Raw genomic sequence first — 19,935 nt, forward strand, 5'->3', positions numbered from 1 at the left:
TATGTGAGAGAGCAGCATGCTGCAACCCTGCACATCAAAAGCAGGCCTGTCAGCAAGGAGGCTAAAAGCTATGGTGGATAGCTTTGTCACCAGCTCATGTCAAAAAGGCTTTGGAGAGTGAGGTTTTCAACCACACCACTCTCTAATCCGCTGGCATAGTGCATGTGTGTGTGTGTGTGTGTGTGTGTGTGTGTGTGTGTGTGTGTGTGTGTGTGTGTGTGTGTGCATTACCACCAAAGCCAGTTTGTTTGCCCCACATGCGAAGAACCAACCCCCCCTCAGCCATCAAATGTTTGGGAGGGAAATAAAACTCAACACCGCCATGTGGACTGGAAACGGTGTCTGAGTGGAGTGGACGTGTATATCAGTCTGAGTGGACGTGTATAATAGTCTGAGTGGACGTGTGTAATAGTCTGAGTGGACGTGTATATCAGTCTGAGTGGACGTGTATAATAGTCTGAGTGGACGTGTGTAATACTCTGAGTGGACGTGTGTAATAGTCTGAGTGGACGTGTGTAATAGTCTGAGTGGACGTGTGTAATAGTCTGAGTGGACGTGTATATCAGTCTGAGTGGACGTGTGTAACAGTCTGAGTGGACGTGTGTAATAGTCTGAGTGGACGTGTGTAACAGTCTGAGTGGACGTGTGTAATAGTCTGAGCGGACGTGTGTAATAGTCTGAGTGGAGTGGACGTGTATATCAGTCTGAGTGGACGTGTGTAATAGTCTGAGTGGACGTGTGTAATAGTCTGAGTGGACGTGTGTAATAGTCTGAGTGGACGTGTATAATAGTCTGAGTGGACGTGTGTAACAGTCTGAGTGGACGTGTGTAATAGTCTGAGTGGACGTGTGTAATAGTCTGAGTGGACGTGTATATCAGTCTGAGTGGACGTGTATATCAGTCTGAGTGGACGTGTGTAATAGTCTGAGTGGACGTGTATATCAGTCTGAGTGGACGTGTGTAATAGTCTGAGTGGACGTGTATATCAGTCTGAGTGGACGTGTGTAATAGTCTGAGTGGATGTGTATATCAGTCTGAGTGGACGTGTGTAATAGTCTGAGTGGACGTGTGTAATAGATGTTTGCAGGTAGAGCTGGTGTGTTTAGGCCTTTACCCATTCAACTCTCCATCCTTGAGCAGGTACAGCAGATGTGTGTTACTCTGGAGTTTGGCTGCACTAGTTATGGGTGCAGGGAGCTGCTGAGCCTGGCAGAGAAAGGGAACACAACAAAATCCTCAGCTACATCTGTGTACACACACACACACACACACACACGCACACACACACACACACAAGTACACCGTCAAATACACACACACAGACACACACACAAGTACAGAAATGGTTTATTTCATGGTTTGTAGCTCCACATAAAAGAAAACGGGTGGGTCATCCCATGTGGGTGTGTCCTTTATGTGTGTCTATCCAACTCCCTGGTCTTCAGTATCACTGATGCCTACCTTAAACTAAGGCTGAAATGTATCTATGGAATTCACAATTTGTTTAGCTTCTTGGTTAAATCAGTCTGCTGTCTGAGCCTGTACACACACAAGTTAAAACTTTCTCTGTACACACACACACACACACACACAGACTACAGGGTTAATCCGATCACACACAAGCTTCAACCTTTTCATCCAACACAAAGACTTAGATTCTATATAGGGTTCATAGGTTCTAATTTCTCACCTTGGCAGAGGCTTTCCCCAGCTCATCGATTACTCTGGCGATAAGTGCTTGAGGATCTCCTCTACGAGACAAACAGGAGAAGGGGACAAAAGATAAAAGGACACAGTCAAGCAAAGGATGTCAACTAACTTAACAGTGATGACACCAGCACGGTGAAACAAATTACCACACACTTAAACGCGCACCACTGTTTCTCTTCACGACGGCTTTATTAATATAACTAAGGATTAGACGATTAAGTCCCGCATTATCTGACGTCATGCAAACACACATATTGCATTTAACTAGATGAGTTGCTTGCAAGCAGTCAATATAATCCTGATGTTCCTAACTGAGCCTGACGTTCTTTAAGATTTCGCTGGCTAAAGCAAAGTCATAACAACACTGCCTAGACAATAGCAGCGTAGCTGACTAGCTTTGTTCTTCCAGGACCACCAAGACCCCTCTCTGATTTATGGCGAATAAGAGCCGCAGGACTTCCCTACATCATACAAAGGCTAAATACACAAAATTTGAACAAATCATATTATTGCAACCATCTAATGAAGTCAGATTAGTCGTTTTACCTTCCAACGGATTTTAGACCCGCTGCCAGATTCTGATCCAACACTGCAATCTGCTCCGGGAAGAGAGCATTGATATCAAAAGGAAATTCCATGATAGCAAGAATCCGTGCAGTCCCGACTCTCTGCAGTGTCGATAAACCTGAAGAATCCGGTAGGCTATTCTCAGGCTGCTGGAGCAGGATGAGTGTTCTTACATCTGAGGTCCAACAAAACGCACCACAACAATGTCACTCTACGCAAATGTCTAATTTCTATCACATGTCAAACTCTTTCAACAACAAAAAACGCTACTGCCTGCAGCTAACTCCTCGCAGGCAACATTGTGTCAGATTCGCGCTGCTCATTGTCTGACCACTCCGTCACTCCCTCCAGCTCGATCAGTGGCGCTCCCAACCACAGCCGTAGTAACGGTAATAAACACAGCCGCGAAATTTGTGGATTTGGTCCTGGATAACTGGACTGGACTATTCAGTGCTTATCTAAATATAGAAATCCTATTGAATAAGGCACAAAGACTAAACAAAGCACAATCAAAACATGTAGGTTGGTAATTATGTCGGATAACATAAAGTCAATGTATAGGTGGCTGTTTCTACACGACATAATAATTGAAATACTTCCGCTTCCTCTTGACAACGACACAACGAATGTTGATATGACAACAACCTCCTGTCTATTTGAACTTTGAACCTACAGGATAAAGTCGGATTGGGTTCAATAGCTGCTTAAGTGTTGCTTAAGTGTTAAATTGCAAAAGTTAATTGTGAACAATGAAATGGCATTATTGCTCATAGCAACTTTTTGTTGAACATAAAGGCTAACATTTTAGGCCATCATAATCCCTTTATTTATATATTTTTTTAGGGATTAGCCTATTTCTAACGTCACCTGTTTATCAGCCTACCTTTTAAAAACTGACCCAAGGACAAAATAACTACAGTAATTCATGTTGTAAGTTGAAATCTATATCTGTGCAATATATACAAAATGGTGCTACTAAGAAATTATATTAATTTCAGTGGAAACGTGTTGGTCCCCTCAGCTACACAAAACGTATAAAGAACTTCTTTATCACAGGGTTTTGAGTAAAAAAAATTCTTGTTGTGGATTAAATAAAAAAAGCAACTGCTTTTGTAGTTCATCATAATTTACTCAGGGTAGAATCATTCACACTCCACTACATTCACTGAATGAGAAGTGTCAATCATGATGGAGAGCTTAAATGTGATACATTTCACAGAATTTTACCCCTTAACCAGTCTGCAGTGTGTAAGAGCGAAATGAGACATGACCAAAAACTGGGAAGTACATTTCTGGAAAATGTTTTAATGGTTCGAGATCAATTACTCCATAAAACAGAATGCTATCAGATTAAAGTTTCCTTACAGGAAGTGAATACTGCCTGTGAAATAAAATAAGAAAGACACATTTCCATTGGTCAACAGGTAACATGATCAGTTAGATAGAGGACAACTTTATCAATCAGGCCTTCATTAGCGCAGCCCAGGAGCATGCTTGCTTAAATGTAAAGGGAATTTGGAATGAAGCATATGTGCATGATTCAATGGTCAAACATCAGGCAATTCATACTCTTAACACAATACAGTACACTGCACCATGACGACAATCACCATGGTTGCCAGTATCAACAGTAAGGTGGTCACATTGCTACTAAACTCTATATACTCCAAGTGCTCATTTTACTAACAATTTGGTTAAATATACAGTAAAGTACATAATTACAGAGATTAGTTCGAATGAGCAATTTACAGTTCAGATTGACACAATAGGTTTTTTTATTGGACTGAATTTAAGAGCGGTTTCAGATGACCTATTTAATCAAAGCTATTTACGTAACAGTTCATCAAAAACACATATCCACACCAGGAGATATTAAATCATAAGTGCTCAGGTGCTGTGTGCATGGTTAAATCTGCTGAAGCTGGATATCGTTTCAAAGAACAGTAACACTTTGCAATAAAGTGTCACAACCAACCGGCGGTCATGTTACTTTTCCCCCCAATGCCCCCCGATCCAGCTTGGGTCTTTTGGATGAGGACTGCTCGGAAGGCATCACTGAAGGGTTATCTACAGTACATTCTGATTTTGTGTCCCCAACACCCCTAAAACACACTGTTGTGCTGTTATGATGACGTGGTTTTCACTTCTCTCCTGCTGGAAGTACAGCTACAGGCCACTCCGCAAAGTTTCTTCCAAACCCTCAGTGCACTAGTCCAAATAAAGCGGTCACAGAAATCTGGTCAAACTTTCCCCTCAAATCTGATCAAGACTTGCCATTACAAAGTATAGCATGTTTAGTGCTCAAACCGTTAATATCCACTGGAACCAATACCTAATGTGTGATGTAGTGTTTGCACAGACGTAATGCCCTATTTCAGGACAAGAGCTGTAAGCTCTTATTGCCACACATTTCCCCAAGAATTTCACATTATTAAAACATCAGGGTTAAATACATTTGTAGTGTATACTTCAGTAAGGCTAATGACATTCAATAGTAAGGACCAGACAAGAAACACAATCTATTTCATACATCACACCTATCCTCACACTGATGACCACAGGAGAGAGTGCAAATCCGACCCATGAGAATGGAATGCCCTCAACATTACCCCAGCAGCAGTAGCAGCGCCCACAGAGAGGGGGCGACAACAGTCTATGGAAAGAGAGTCTGGAGTCTTCTGCATCTCTCACGCTATGTTTGATCCCTGAAGGGAAAGATTTAACCCTAACTACAGAAGGACTCCACACCATCTGACTTGAACCATGCAATGATGAAGCCATTATTATGAGTTGAAGACTGTTGAACCTCACGGGGGGGGGGGGGGGGGGCACACCTGAAGTTGTGTGTGCAGAGGAAATGAAGGCTGGAGAGAAAATGTGAGGTGTCTTCACATAGGGTAGGAGAGGGAGGAGAGGTATAGTGTCCACAGAGAATTAAGAAAAGAAAAAAAAAAAAACAAAAAAAAAAACAAACACACATCGGGAAGTGTTGCATCCACTCAAAGAGGCAGCAGGTCCAGTTGAGAAGAGGTACAAACTGCAGAGCCAAACTGTTTAACACACCCAACACACACACACACACACACACACAAACACCGACACACATAGTCTCAGTCCATCTTCTCCTTCTGGACCAGCTTGGGGGCATCCACAAAGTCTTTCCCGTTGAAGACGATCACAGCGGAGGTGAGAGCACTGGCCATGCCCCAGAACAACACATAGGCCAGCGTCTCGGTCCAAGTGTCACCTAGGAAACAGCGAAGAGTTTCAGAATCCCCTCAACCCCCTTAAACCACAAACAGCATACAGATAAAAAAAATCAAACATCATCATCATCAGTATGAGTGAATAAAACTAAACACCATCATTGATCAATGTCAGCCAATTACCTGATTACATTTATGTTTAATATAAACAAGCTTATATGAAGCCAACAGCACACTTTGATTTGTGACTTTTGTACTAAATATAAGCATGGCTGTAATTGCCTTCGGGACATGGCATGTGGCCTTGTGCCTACAATTGAAATCACAGCTATTAAGCGTAAAGGCACAATTTGGAAGAAATTAGCCATTTGAAAATGAATTGTGAAATAACATACACCCTGTCCCTTCAGTGCCCCCTCTAACTCCTTCCTTAACAGTCCCGTGACTAAAGAATATGTCTTAGTGTGTTTTAGCTAGGTTGGGACCTGTCCTTGTCCTGTTGGGATACAAGTGGATCGGAATTATCAGATCATTAAATACAATAATAGCTGATGGGATATTGGGAGCAAAGAGATCCAAATTAAAATAAATAAATCATTCTGAAAATGTAATCTGCAGGACTGCAATTTAGCAAAATCCATTCTGCATTAATGCGATCTACAGAAGTGCAATACTCTCACCGGCCATTAGGAGGCAGAGGATACACATGGAAAAGGCCGCCAACAGGACGAGAGGCAGCTGAAAGAGGCAACAAAAAACCCACACTTTAACATTAACACACACACACACACACACACACACACACACACACACACCATCATGTCCACACAAAGATGCATGTACACACTTATGCACACATTCATACACAGACACACACCGTGAACATACAGTACCCACACCTGTACACAAAGAAAACATATTAGAGCGAGCGAGCGTGCACACACACACACACACACACACACACACACACACACACACACACACACACACACACACTGCTGCCACTCACCATCATGAACTTCCAGTCCTTCTGCACTTGCAGGGGCGTTGGTCCGTCTGTGTCATCCACAGTGTAGTTGCCAAGGAACAGGTCAATGGAATCCTGGAAGCCGGCCAACACATTACGCACGCAAACATCCACCCACATAACTCATCCACCCACATAACTCATTCCACAGCAACACCATGCACACTCACATCAGCCCCTATGAACCATTACCCAACATAATCCCACTGCAACAAACCAAACCGGCGTAAAAAGCCGCAAAACATTAAGTCATACCGGCATTACACCCCCTTGGACCAGCCCACACACTTAACAACAGACAAACCTTAAAGACATTACAAACCCACAGTTTACGTTAAGCATTGCACCATCTAACCACCATTGCACCATCCCAGGACGGGAACAAACCTTAGTAGGAAACCACCACCCATTTCTCACTTCTTATCACTACAAAGGGCAGGAAGCCCACAGACCTTCAGCTCCACAGTGAGTCAGCTAACCTGACAGGACCTGCGTCCAGCGGAAGCCGACTAATCCCACCCAACTTCTAGGTTCACACGCACGCACGCACACACACACGCACTCACACACACACACGCACCTGTCTATAGCCATCTGAGAAGTTGTTCTTGTAGTAGCGGATCATGGAGTTCCAACCATCCATCACTAAGCCCCACTGAGTTCTTTTCCCTGTCCTGCGGAAAAAGACACACACACACACACACACACAGACACACACCACGGCGAGTGTATCAACACTTCAACGTCAGCACTGTATATCTTCCTATTGTGTGTTTGTGACAGTGTGGCTCGGTTATATAGCGTAACCTCTCCAGGAAGATGGGGACAATGCAATTGTAGGTGACTGACAATGCAGCAAGTCTAGGAACACGAGTTCCATGGTCACAGTTTGGCCACAAACAGATTTCCTCTCAAAGCCGAATCCTTACCAGATATGACATATGATTAAATGACTAAAGGGAAAAATTGCTTTTTGACTTAAGTAAAGAAATAAGCACCTGGCAAGTTTGCTATACACAATACGACAACAATGCCTCCTCTCAAATTAACACACAAACACCCACAAATCTTCCTAAACACACATCATAGAATAATCCACCCTTGGATGAACGTGCTACCTGGTGAAGTCAGTCTTGAGAGCACCCGTGCCTGCATACTGCACAGCACACGCGTCTGCGTTATCGGCCCAGGCTGTAGAGGAGGAGAAACACATGCAGGCATGCATGCACACACGCGCATGAACACACACAAACACATGTTAGTTGGTCGCATACCAGACACACACACACGCACACACACACACACACACACACACACACACACACACACACACACACACACACACACACACACACACACACACACACACACACACACACACACACACACACACACACACACACACACACACACCGCAAAACAATCAGCCTAGTGTCTCTGCCTTGATTCGGGGACATCTGAGCGAGTTTAAAGTAAAGCTGAGGGTGAGTTTACTGTGAGTACTGTGGGATGCCTTTAGCGGATGAGAGTTAGCAGAGTGGGGGAGCAGTGAGCTCACCGTTTTTATAGATCTTCTCAAAGGTCGCCTGCTCCTCGACCTTCTGGCCCACGTGGAGGACACCCATCCTCTGCATTAAACAAACAACGAGAGAGAGTGTGTGTGTTACCAAGGCAAAAAAACAGTGTGTGTGTGTTCGAATGTGCGTACGTTGTGTGTGTGATTGTCCCACCTGCAGCTGGCTCTGCAGCGAGCGGCGGGCCAGAAGGCTCTGGATGACGTTGGTCCGGTCCAGACAGTCCATGCAGTTACTGCGGAACGTGCCACTCTGCTGGGACACCACCTTTCCAGCCGAGTCCCCCCAGAAGTACCTGAGGGGAGAGGGGGCACATCAAGACACAAATGACATCATGATGGCTCTATTTATGACGCGTGTGTGTGTGTGTGTGTGTGTGTGTGTGTGTGTGTGTGTGAGTGTGTGTTAGTGTGTGTCAGTGTGTGGTGTGGTAGGGTGTATATAGGGCAGACTCACCCATACTCGTCCTGATTCTCAGCTACATTGTCCACCAGAATCTGTAGCCGGTGCCAACGCATTTTACTGCACTCCTTATGGAAGTCAAAGGCAACATACCTACAACACACACAAACACCCAGGCCAGAGGTCAGAGGTCAGATAGCTGCCAGAGAATGAGAATGGAGTCAGACAGACAAAAGCCCAGGCATGAAGACACAACAGTGGTCATGGAGACAGGAAAAGGAACAGGCTTTAGGTTAACTCCAGGAGGTTGTCTGAATGGCTGTACTGCTACTGCATCATTTCCATCATCCAGCTCATACTGCTCTGACTGAAATAAACACATCAACATTCATCCACTGTTCAAGAAAAAGACAAAGTCCTGGGGCCTCACGTACAAAGCGTTGCATAGAATTCATACTAAAACATAGTGTATGCGCAGAGCTGGAAAGCTGCGTACGCACAAAAAAAAACAATCAGATGTATGAAACCACGCAAGATTCCTTTTCTTTCTACAGCCCGATCAATGAGAAATTGTGCGAACATGCACAAGCACCACACTCCACCTCCTCTCCTCCCTCCATTACGCTCATTCTAATACCCTAACCAATAGAAATAGGCCTAGGCCCCCCTGTGTACCGAAGCAAGCAGCAAATCAACCAAAAAGGGAATTTGGAAAGTGCTCTAATCCCATCTAGAGGCAATAAAACTAATTTGTCATCTGGCATTAATACCAAATAAACACAGTGGGGGTGGCAGGGGCTATAAATGAGGTGGGGCTGCACAATATAATCCTCACTCAGCCTGGGAGTAAGGGTGTTTAGAAGCCTCTTAACCGGGTAATCACTGTGTTTTGATGGGCAGTTGAACAATATATATATATAAATAATGCACACATAAATTGAAAAATCAAATCAAATGAATTGTGTCCCAAGAGGCCACCCATCGCGCACCCGGTCACCTTACGAAAAATGAATCATGAGTTGATATGGGCCGCCATGGCTGTCGGTCGCATGCGAATGTGAATGCTTTCTATTGAAGTCAAATTCTACCTCTGACAACGCCTTTGTGTGTGTGTGCAGTCAATCACTCTGCTTACATTGGGGAAAACGGTGCTTGAAGACTGGTGGTTTAATATTAGCCCGGCCAACCACATCATATCGGAACTTTATACACCTCGCTGACATATGGATCATCCCGTCCCATCATGACCAGTCTGTCTCAGTCTAAGAACCCACACTGATGAGACCTCTATGTAGAACAGCTTCTCTATAGTATTATAATAGGGTTTGTAGGGTTTATTATACCAGAGGCTTCTCTATAGTATTATACTAGGGTTTGTACCAGAGGCTTCTCTATAGTATTATACAAGGGTTTGTAGGGTTTATACCAGAGGCTTCTCTATGGCCCTATGGATCAGTGTCTCGAGTAGCAGGGACTTATATGAGTACCAAGAGTTCAAGATGGATGACACTAGAGCAGATCAGGCCAGAGATAAGAGAGAGACAGAGAGGCTAGGTGAAAGGCCAGAGATGAGAGTAGACACAGAGACAGAGACAGGCAGAGACAGAGACAGAGACAGAGACAGAGACAGGCAGGGACAGAGACACAGACAGACAGGCTAGGTGAAAGGCCCGCTAAAAGGGGTTGGGGTCAGTCAGGAGAGGTGGCATCTTACCTTATCAAGACGTTGTCCATACTGTCCACCATCTTAGCAAAGGCCTCCTCCAGAGGCTTCTCTGAGCCCTTCTGATTGACCTGGGATACACACACACAGACCCACACAGACCCACACAGACCCACACAGACACACACAGACACACAGACACACAGACACACAGACACACAGACACAGAATCTTAGCAAGAGGTTAAAATGGGTGAAAGGCTTTGAGAATTGTATCATCTGAAACTACAAATGAAATAAGGGTACACCTATTGTGACAGTTGATGCCATCTCACTAAGGCCATATAAGTGAGAAACATAAAAGTTCTAAACAAATAAATAATTGAAAAATATTTGGGTGTGTTCGGTAGAAGGTAAATGAAAGTGTGATGATCTCAAGCGCCTCACTTGCTCCGATTTAACCTAGTTTTTACACCAGTCACTGAACCACAACGGTGTCCTTTAGTGCTGAAACTAGCTGAGTCATCCACTGCTTTGCAAATCTGAGCGCAGACAAGAAATGTCAGAAAACTTTCAGGTTCTAAAAAGGAGCAGAGCGGAGAGTCCGTAAGGGTAACAGACAACGCAGTCAGTCATAGTGAAAGGAATGGTGGTTTGTGGTTTTTCTGCAAGGCGACGGTTCACCGAAACTCTGGTTGATCAGCTGACATTAAACACATAAAAAGCACAAAGCACTATCACACATACAAACACAAGAACTTTGTGTGGTGGAGGGAGGTCAAATATTTGCTGACGTTACCTGGACCAAATGCCATTTTGGTCAAGGTGACTGAGCGTCTTTGTATTTTAGTGTGTGTGTGTGTGTGTGTGTGGTGTATGTGTGTGTGTTTTTTTTTTCCCCAAGAGATGTATTTGAGTATACGTGCACCCCTAAGGGTTTTTAAGGTTACTCTGTGTGGACGTTTACCAGAGGAGTCAGTGCCTGCGAGTGTGCATGTTGGATGTGTTTACCAGATTGAGTAGGACCTGCTTCCCATAGATAAGCACTTGAGACTCAAAATGTCTCTTGAAGCCATCCATCTGTAAGGATACACGGATACACGAAGCAAAAATCAGTAACTGATACTATACAGGTGACATACTGAAACACTGTTGTGATTTATATCTACGGACAAGTGCACTCCAACCCCACACCCAGAAATGTGATTGGCTACGATCCCCAATGAGGCCTTACGTGATTGGTACTGCTGCTGATCAGGGGTTTGGGCTTGTACTTCAGGTTCGGCCTCTGGGACCAGAAGAATGGCATCGAGCCTCGAGTCTGTCAGTGAGAGCAGTGGTTTCACAAACACAAAAGAAATCTTGACTTTGTGATTGACAGAAGGGATTACACAAAAACACACCCACACACACACAAAAACACACCCACACACACACAGCCACAAACACACCCACACCCAAAAACACACCCACACCCACTAAAGGGATCACCAGTCTGTGAACAACAAGGGCGATCTCACACAAGATCAGCCATAGTGTGTCATTGCGAGTTCCTTCATGTCTCTACAGATAAAGAGACTTGAAAATGAGGTCCCACATCCTGTTTGAAACTTCCCTAGCAGATGTGCGCCATCATGATGTGCAACTATGACAACAGAGTACCGCAAGGTTTCCATATATGGCAAATGCACATATGTACATATCCTGTATCCTGTACACGTCCACAAACTCACCTGGACAAAGGAGGACCGCCCGCCCTGGTACTGTACAATCTGTTCAGTCTCCACAAAATTAGCAGCATGTCCCTCGGAGTCAATGCCTGGGATGCACACAAGCAGAAAAAACGGTTGCTTAGGAGTACATGGGTATATGAGGACAAGGAGTGCATATGCATATGTAAATGCATGTGTATGTGTGCATGCATATGTAAATGCATGTGTATGTGTGCATGCATATGTAAATGCTTATGAATAGCATATAGTTGTGAGACCTGTATCTGGAGGTGTGTTTGTGTAAATGCAAGTGCATGTGTACATGCATATGTAAATGTGAGTCTATGTGTACATGCATATATAAATGCGTATGTATGTGCATGCATTTACCTCTGACATAGTAGCGGACTCCAGCTCTGAAGCAGCTGCGTCTGGAGATGAGGATCCACTCGAAGATCTTCCCATTGATGCTGCAGGGCTTCATCACCACAACTGATACGCATTAAGGTAACTCATCTCAGCTGTTACTACTCCACACACATCCATACTCACATCTTCATCAGTCAGCTGTTACTACTCCACACACATCCATACTCACATCTTTATCAGTCGGCTGTTACTACTCAATACTCACATCTCATCAGTCAGCTGTTACTACTCCACACACATCCATACTCACATCTCATCACTCATCTCCACGTACACATTCACTCACATCTCACCAGTCAGCTGTAACTACTCCACACACATCCATACTCACATCTCATCAGTCAGCTGTAACTACTCCACACACATCCATACTCACATCTCATCAGTCAGCTGTAACTACTCCACACACATCCATACTCACATCTCATCAGTCAGCTGTTACTACTCCACACACATCCATACTCACATCTCATCAGTCAGCTGTTACTACTCAATACACATCCACTCACATCTTTATCAGTCGGCTGTTACTACTCAATACTCACATCTCATCAGTCAGCTGTAACTACTCCACGTACACATCCATACTCACATCTCATCAGTCAGCTGTTACTACTCCATGTACACATCCATAGTCGCATCTTCATCAGTCACATACAGACAAACACATTGAAAGGATACAGCCGTGGATGACTGGGAAGGCAAACTTGTGCAGCTGTGTGGCAGAACAAGATGATACATCGCATTACTGGAAGACCATAACCATAGCAACCCAAATAAACTATTTACGATTTGATTTAATCTAACTCAACATCAACACAATTTTAACTTCAGTTACTTTTGGCCACAATAATCATAACAAACCCTTGCAAGATCCTGGACAGACTGTTAGATACTGTGTGTGTGTGTGTGTGTGTGTGTGTGTGCGCAAACAGATAGCACTTTGGACTCGGGACTCACCTCAGGCTGGCCAATGATGTCTCTGAGCAGGTTGCCGTTCCAGACAAACCTCTGATCTGCCTGAGATTGACACACATCACACACACAAAGTTACAAATTACTGCTGTTTACAAATACAGAGAACATGTTAGAGTTGCTACTAAATTGGCATATTACAAGTGACTTTTTGATATGGGCCCAGAGGTTTGTGTATGTCTGATTTGCGTAGTGTTAATATTCAAAGTATGGGTGTTTGTGTGTGGTTTTATGTCTACTCCTCAGGGCTGTATTTCAGATGCTTAAGCTGGTGCTGTGATGTGTTTCCTGTGGTTTCTGTGATGTGTTTGTGTGTGTGTGTGTGTGTGTGTGTGTGTGTGTGTGTGTGTGTGTGTGTACACACAGTGTGTCGTTACATTAACATGACTCATGGTGTCTGTCTATGTTGAGGTAATATTAACAATTTCAAAACCGAGTGTCAGGGGTGTAGACGTGAAAACCAGAGGTGGCATGCAGGGCGTTAGCATGCAGGCTAATCTCACCTATAGATTGCTAGCGTAAGTAACATTATACTCAATGGATAAATAGGATACGAACACAGTGTCTTTGCTGTTACTGCGTTGTTGCAGTCCTTAATGTAAGGTCAATGAAGACAGTCTGCCACACACTGCCCCTTGATATCGGGACAAGGGGACAGGTCTACCACATTAGTAGGCGTACCTGGTTTTGACTCTCGTCACTACTGCGCAAACTCGTGGCGTGTGCATGCGTGTTCTTACTCGCTCGAGAAGGCTCATCTCCTGGAAGTCTGGGCTGGTGTTGGCAAGTCTCTGCTGGGTGTGTGTGAGGTCGTAGTCAGTGCAGAAGTAAAAGCCATCGGTGTTCAGCACACTGTTGATCATACTGAGGAACATCCGGTTATCCTGCGTCTGGAACGAAGAACAGGACAGTGTGTGGTCAGCACTCTCTTGATCATACAAAAGAGTGTTTGTTTAGTTATCCTAACATGATATGAGACACTGGAAAACGTGTGTGTGTGTGTGTGTGTGTACGTGTGTTTGTGCGTGTGTGTGTGTAGGCTGATGTAGGAAACATGTGTGTGTGTGTGTGTGTGTGTGTGTGTGTGTGTGTGTGTGTGTGTGTGTGTGTGTAGGCTGACATATCTATTGTACATTTGTACTTTACACTGTTTACTTTTAACCTGTGTAATACATCATTAACCTGTATGGATTAAAGCCAACTGGAGTCATCATCACAGATCATCATTCATTCATTCAAACAATCAGGTCATTACTGAAGCTCACATGTTGCCAACCAATACACTTTCTAACCGCACAAGTTTTCTCTACACTCAGTTAGCCAAACCTGTGGCATTCCTCACATAACATACACAATCCCTTTCTCTCTCATTCTGACACACACTCACATTTTCTCATTCTGCGACACACACACACACACACACACACACACACACACACACACACACACACACACACACACACACACACGTACTCTCTTGGGCACACTTACACTCTCACAAGCCTTACAGGTTAATAGGATCTCCTCTTAATCTTAGTAAGCTGTTGGAGAGGGAGGCCTGGTCTGCACATGCAACCACGAACACACACTCTTTCTCTCACACACACACACACACACACTTATGCATGTTTATTAACATTCACACCCCAATTTTCCTCACAATGTTCATCCCCATACAGGCACCAGCACAAATACCACACACACACACACACACACACACACACACTAACCAGCTCAAAAAAATCTCCACTCCCAACCCCCCACCACACACACACACACACACACACACACACAGCCACAACACAGCTACGGACATTAGCACAAAGGACAAGGAAACCACTAGGGTCTTATGCAACACAGCCTTGCATGGGCACATGTAACAGCTCTGAAATCCTATTGAGAGAGAGCTCAATGGGGGTCTTGTGCTCCACAGTACATTTTGGGCCCCAGTGATATTTCTGAATGTGGAAGGGATTTGGATGACAAGAGACCATAATTAACACGGGACGGTGATCAGTACACATCTGAGATTGAACTTGAAAGTTTTAATTCAACCTTAAAAACAGACTTGTTCGGTGGGGGTGAAGACCTTTTACGCAGGTCATGCGTTTTGGGGCGACTGCCTTATGACTGGACAGCATTTTGTCATAATAAAAGTCGGGTGTAAATGCACTGTGATCAGACTCATGCCACATTTAGAGGGGATCAGAAAATGGACCCCTATGCCCACTGTTTGTCAACTACATGACTTCTCCCCATATCTGCCATTAGACTGGAAACTGTGTATGCGATGATCTGCTTTTTATATGAGGAAATGCAATACAAGTTTGTAACTATAATCCAGCTAAAGTATATCCAGTTCCTACCTAGATCCAAAATGCATGTTTATGCCAGGTACATATATAAATATTTAATTGTGAGGCACAAGCCACTGAGGACAGTGTACCAGTATTGTTGCACACTTTTTACCTTGCTGCTCCTGGGCATGCCACTACATATGATCACCTGAGTCTCTGTGAGGTGCAGGATGGTCTTCTTGTAAGGGATCACGTCAAACTCCATGGCCCTCCACACAGTGTGGCCGGCCAGCTCACCCATCTTTCTCTTTCGCGTGATGACAATGAGGTACATGCCTGAAAGGAAGGGCAAAAGCAACTCATAAGCTCAGGTATCAAGGCAGGTGTGTGTGTGTGTGTGTGTGTGTGTGTTCGAGTCTCTGTGTTGTCTATGCGATCTTCAATGACACAAACGCCAACAATCACGCACACTGCGGTTTGCGAACAAGAGCTGCTGGTCCCTAATGTGAGGATTGAATACTACAGTTTATCCATCACAGACATGCTTTTCTCGTGTGAAGCCACAGGCCATTTGTCTTTAGTACATGACTTTTATAGCATGACCGTAAACTAGATTTCCAACAGCTTAGTGATCGCATTGCAAACTGATCAATACAAGGAAATTACTCATCGGAAAAAAAGTTAATGTGAGATAGAAAGGCAAATTGACCAAGAATATTTGCTTTGTGCGGTTCTGAGGATAGACTTTCAATGTGGAAAACAGACTAACAGTATTAGTGGCATTCTTCTTCTTCTCTGTGTATGCGTGTGTCTCTGAATGGGTGATGTCATACATACCAGCCACCAACCGAATGGTTCCCATGATGCCACAGATGGGGCGAGTAATGCCAGACGGAGGGATGTCTTGTGTTCCTGCAAAAACACACACACAAGTACACACACATGTGCTGTCAAACACACAAGTACACACACATGTGCTGTCAAAAACACACACACAAGTACACACACATGTGCTGTCAAACACACAAGTACACACACATGTGCTGTCAAAAACGCACACACAAGTACACACACATGTGCTGTCAAAAACACACACACAAGAACACATAAATGTGCTGTCAAACACACAAGTACACACACATGTGCTGTCAAAAACACACACACAAGTACACACAGACGTGCTGTCAAATACCGCTACAGTCTGAACTGAACACACAGGTGAGCAACCTGCTACTGTCACTGCTTTACAACGCCAGTGTTGGGGTGAAGTGCCTGAACTACCTTTTCAATCCAGTTTTCACTGATATTATAGTCTGGAGAGGTACAATAGAGAAGACCCTGTTTAGTTTGATATCTGTAAATGCAGGCCAATCTACGAGATGTGGCGAGTGGTTTAGGCGGTGACAACAAGGAAGCCTTTTCAATTGAGTTTCAGTATAACTATCTGGCTGCTGTCAAGGGGGTTAGGAAAGATGCTGCATTTGTGGAAAAAGGTGTGGAAAACTTAGTAGAATTGACAGTATGCTGTCACAGCGTCAGCACAACTGACCTGTGAGGGTCATCTCCATGGAAATCCGATCAATGACAAGGACATCAGTGGCGCCATCATCACAGGCTTCAATGTAGAACTTGTCCACAGTTGCATGCCTATAGATTAAATCATCAGTATTTTAAACAGAATCACCCCAAATAAGTCACCCAAATCACCATAATAGTCATCAACATTATCAAGATCACCTTCAGGACAATCCCCATCATCATGTGTCACAATCAGCACAATCACTGTGAAATTACTCATAGTTCACTGGTTCCAAATAGTCTGACATTGACATGATACTTTAAAGTAAATATTCTTATTTCAGGTGAGAACAGCTGATGTTCTGGGTCTAGATTATAAAAACAGATGTTCCGGATTGTAGTTAAAACAGCAGTTGTTCTTGGGTTTGGGTCAGAACCGGTATTATGGGGAGTGGGGCACCATACCATAATGAACACACAAACAACAAGTTTATAAGTGATACCCGGCAGGGCTGTGCCATATTCTACCGTATTTGATTGGAGTCATTGTTGTGTTTATATACCGTTTTGATATTTTGCTGTATAGTTTAAAACTTGACACATTTACAGAGGGAAAGTATTTTTACATTTCCATTTGTTTTTCCTGGGGTTAGATTATGAATTCTGGGAGTATTGGTGTTTGAATTTTTTTTAGTATTGGTATAGTTAAGTATTTGATGATGGTTAGAATTAAGTTTTAGTTTTTGGATCAATATTTGTAGTTGCACGGCTCTCAAGACTGTATGCGTCTTGTGGCCAAAAAGATTGTGTTGAATGTTACTATTTTCATATCGTTACTGCAAAAATACCATGAAATATGTCGATATAGTTTTAGTCTATATCGGTCAGTATAGTATCGCTAAAACTTCTATCGAATTATGATGGGCAAATGCCTGCCATACTTCATCTTCTCTTAGCCAACAAACCTTTGTAACGCAGGACAGACGCAAGACCGTTTCTGTCAGATAGCCATCCTACTGATAGCGCTGTCATACTGTGTTAGCGTTTGTATTGTTCCTCAGGGCTCGTGCGCAGAAAGGCATGCAGTTGTGATGTAACTCGTGTGTTTCTCCACTATCTGCTCCGCCTTTGGGCCTTTCAGATAACATACAACAGCGACAGGTGCAGTGCGTCAACCTAACCGTGCCAGCTCAGAAACCAACGCTAGCACACACCATGTTCAGCAAGTTCAGGGAAGCTAGTTGACGAGAAGGCCTTTGCTGCGGCTGACTGGTTTGTGTAGTCGTTTGCTTACTACAAGTTACAGACGAATAGGCTCTAGTAAAGCCAAAGCAGCCGAGCTCCGGTAAAACAAGCATCACAGTTCGTCGACCTCACATCAATGTAAACATCCACAATGTTAGCTAGCTAGCGAACTAGCTAGAACATACCGTGGGTGGGTAAGGTGTGTAAAGAAAGGTATTAACAATGCACTCACTTTCCTGTACACCACTATATGATTATGAGCGTTACACTGTCTAAAGTAAAAAGCAGTAACTTGTGAAAACGTGGCTGAGACGAATGTAAGCTGTATGTTGCATAGAGAGATGCTGACTCCAACTGAGGCAGCAACGGAGTAATGTTACTATCTACGAACTTTTGAATGAATTAGCAAGATGCGAGCCGAAGCAGCTCAAGCTCTCCGACAGCATACACAACTCGTCGAGTTTTACCTTCTAAACAAGGATGACAACTTATCTAGTCTATACATTATTTAAATTCGTAAACATGAAATTACAAAGCAATATAGAATTGTATCGAATAACAGCAAGATAAGAATAAAAAGTTGAAAAAGAATTACTCACAAATTGAACCTCTCGTAGGCGGTCGCCATCCTTACTTCCTGTGTTGACTTCGTCACGTGACTGTAAAAGAAGTAAAAGAAGGTGCGGTTTGCGTTTTCGCGTCATCTGCAATAGTGGGAGGGGACATGAAAACGTACGCCCCTAGTGGTGGCGTTCCTATCAGAGTACAATAGACCAGAACGACAACAGAAAAATCTACCAAACAAGTATAAGGTTCAGCAAAACGAAAACTACATAGCACTGAGTGTCCTTAATAAGTCCTACGTTACAAAGTTTGAACAAAATAAAGTGGCTCGAGCTGTATTAATTGCAGTAAAAGGCACAAAGAGTAATGAGAAGAAGAAGTCTATGCATCAATGGTTTTGCATGCACTGTAATAATATCAGCACTATAGGGCATGCTACACATCATTAGCGTAACAGCTTAAATATGGACATATGATTACAGGTGACATCAAAGAATGTAGTTCATTTACTCATCAATTTGATGGCTCATTTACGAAAGAAATCACTATCACCTTTTGACATTCTGAAGTGGTTCTTCAAATAGACAATATAACTTATTACCAATGAGATTTTGTTGAAACATATCACATTAAAACAGGAGTGAGCTATATAATAAAGAATTTCAGGCAAGATTGTGTTGAAACATATTATCATTCCAAGAACTTTTTTTTTTTTTTTTTTTTTTACAAAACTCAACTAAATGTACTTTTGACATTCTCTGTGATAGTGTCCAATGCCTCGGGTGATAAGTGGCACTGTAATAGGGTCCAATGCATGTAGCTTCACAAGCATTGTATTGAACACAGGTATTATAATGTATTACAACAAAACACCTTGCAAACTTGAGCAACTAAATGCTGACATGCAAAGGTATTCTTACCTGACCTAATTAAGTATTCCACATATACACTTTGTTAAGCTAACTATCTAACGGTATGAGCCGCCCTTTCATTTGGTTGGATGAACTGTTTGAGGAACATAAAATCCACCAGTTTGACCACCAAAAC

The 19,935-nt window shown here is 43.4% G+C and overlaps 2 protein-coding genes across 2 annotated transcripts; both read right to left on the reverse strand.

Moving 5' to 3' along the window:
* Positions 1 to 184: 184 nt before the first annotated feature.
* Positions 185 to 2,847, reverse strand: LOC122132246 (alpha-tubulin N-acetyltransferase 1-like). Its single transcript, XM_042707079.1, has 3 exons — positions 2,257 to 2,847; positions 1,691 to 1,751; positions 185 to 1,206 (listed from the first exon to the last, which is right to left on the reverse strand). Exons 1-3 carry the CDS (start codon positions 2,346 to 2,348, stop codon positions 1,111 to 1,113), a joined length of 249 nt encoding a protein of 82 aa, XP_042563013.1. The 5' UTR covers positions 2,349 to 2,847; the 3' UTR covers positions 185 to 1,110.
* A 715-nt stretch (positions 2,848 to 3,562) lies between these two features.
* LOC122132245 (phosphatidylinositol-3-phosphatase SAC1-A) lies at positions 3,563 to 19,013 on the reverse strand. The gene is made up of 20 exons (XM_042707078.1): positions 18,924 to 19,013; positions 17,111 to 17,208; positions 16,399 to 16,473; positions 15,770 to 15,897; positions 14,005 to 14,154; positions 13,250 to 13,309; positions 12,971 to 13,004; positions 12,251 to 12,352; positions 11,882 to 11,967; positions 11,383 to 11,469; positions 11,160 to 11,228; positions 10,201 to 10,280; positions 8,541 to 8,639; positions 8,241 to 8,379; positions 8,069 to 8,138; positions 7,629 to 7,701; positions 7,091 to 7,184; positions 6,493 to 6,585; positions 6,164 to 6,221; positions 3,563 to 5,524 (listed from the first exon to the last, which is right to left on the reverse strand). The coding sequence occupies exons 1-20, from the start codon at positions 18,950 to 18,952 to the stop codon at positions 5,388 to 5,390; spliced, it is 1,761 nt and encodes a 586-aa protein (XP_042563012.1). The 5' UTR covers positions 18,953 to 19,013; the 3' UTR covers positions 3,563 to 5,387.
* Positions 19,014 to 19,935: the final 922 nt, after the last annotated feature.

Source organism: Clupea harengus, unplaced genomic scaffold, assembly GCF_900700415.2.
Source record: "Clupea harengus unplaced genomic scaffold, Ch_v2.0.2, whole genome shotgun sequence".
Taxonomy (NCBI): domain Eukaryota; kingdom Metazoa; phylum Chordata; class Actinopteri; order Clupeiformes; family Clupeidae; genus Clupea; species Clupea harengus.

Coding starts and splice junctions, on each gene's coding strand:
- LOC122132246 (XM_042707079.1), bottom strand. CDS start 2,348: ATGGAATTTCCTTTTGATATCAATGCTCTCTTCCCGGAGCAGATTGCA. Junction 1,752..2,256: donor GGTCTAAAATCCGTTGGAAG/GTAAAACGACTA, acceptor TTTGTCTCGTAG/AGGAGATCCTCAAGCACTTA. Junction 1,207..1,690: donor TGGGGAAAGCCTCTGCCAAG/GTGAGAAATTAG, acceptor TTTCTCTGCCAG/GCTCAGCAGCTCCCTGCACC.
- LOC122132245 (XM_042707078.1), bottom strand. CDS start 18,952: ATGGCGACCGCCTACGAGAGGTTCAATTT. Junction 8,640..10,200: donor ATGGACAACGTCTTGATAAG/GTAAGATGCCAC, acceptor TGTGTGTTGTAG/GTATGTTGCCTTTGACTTCC. Junction 6,586..7,090: donor TCTCAGATGGCTATAGACAG/GTGCGTGTGTGT, acceptor GCCGGCTTCCAG/GATTCCATTGACCTGTTCCT.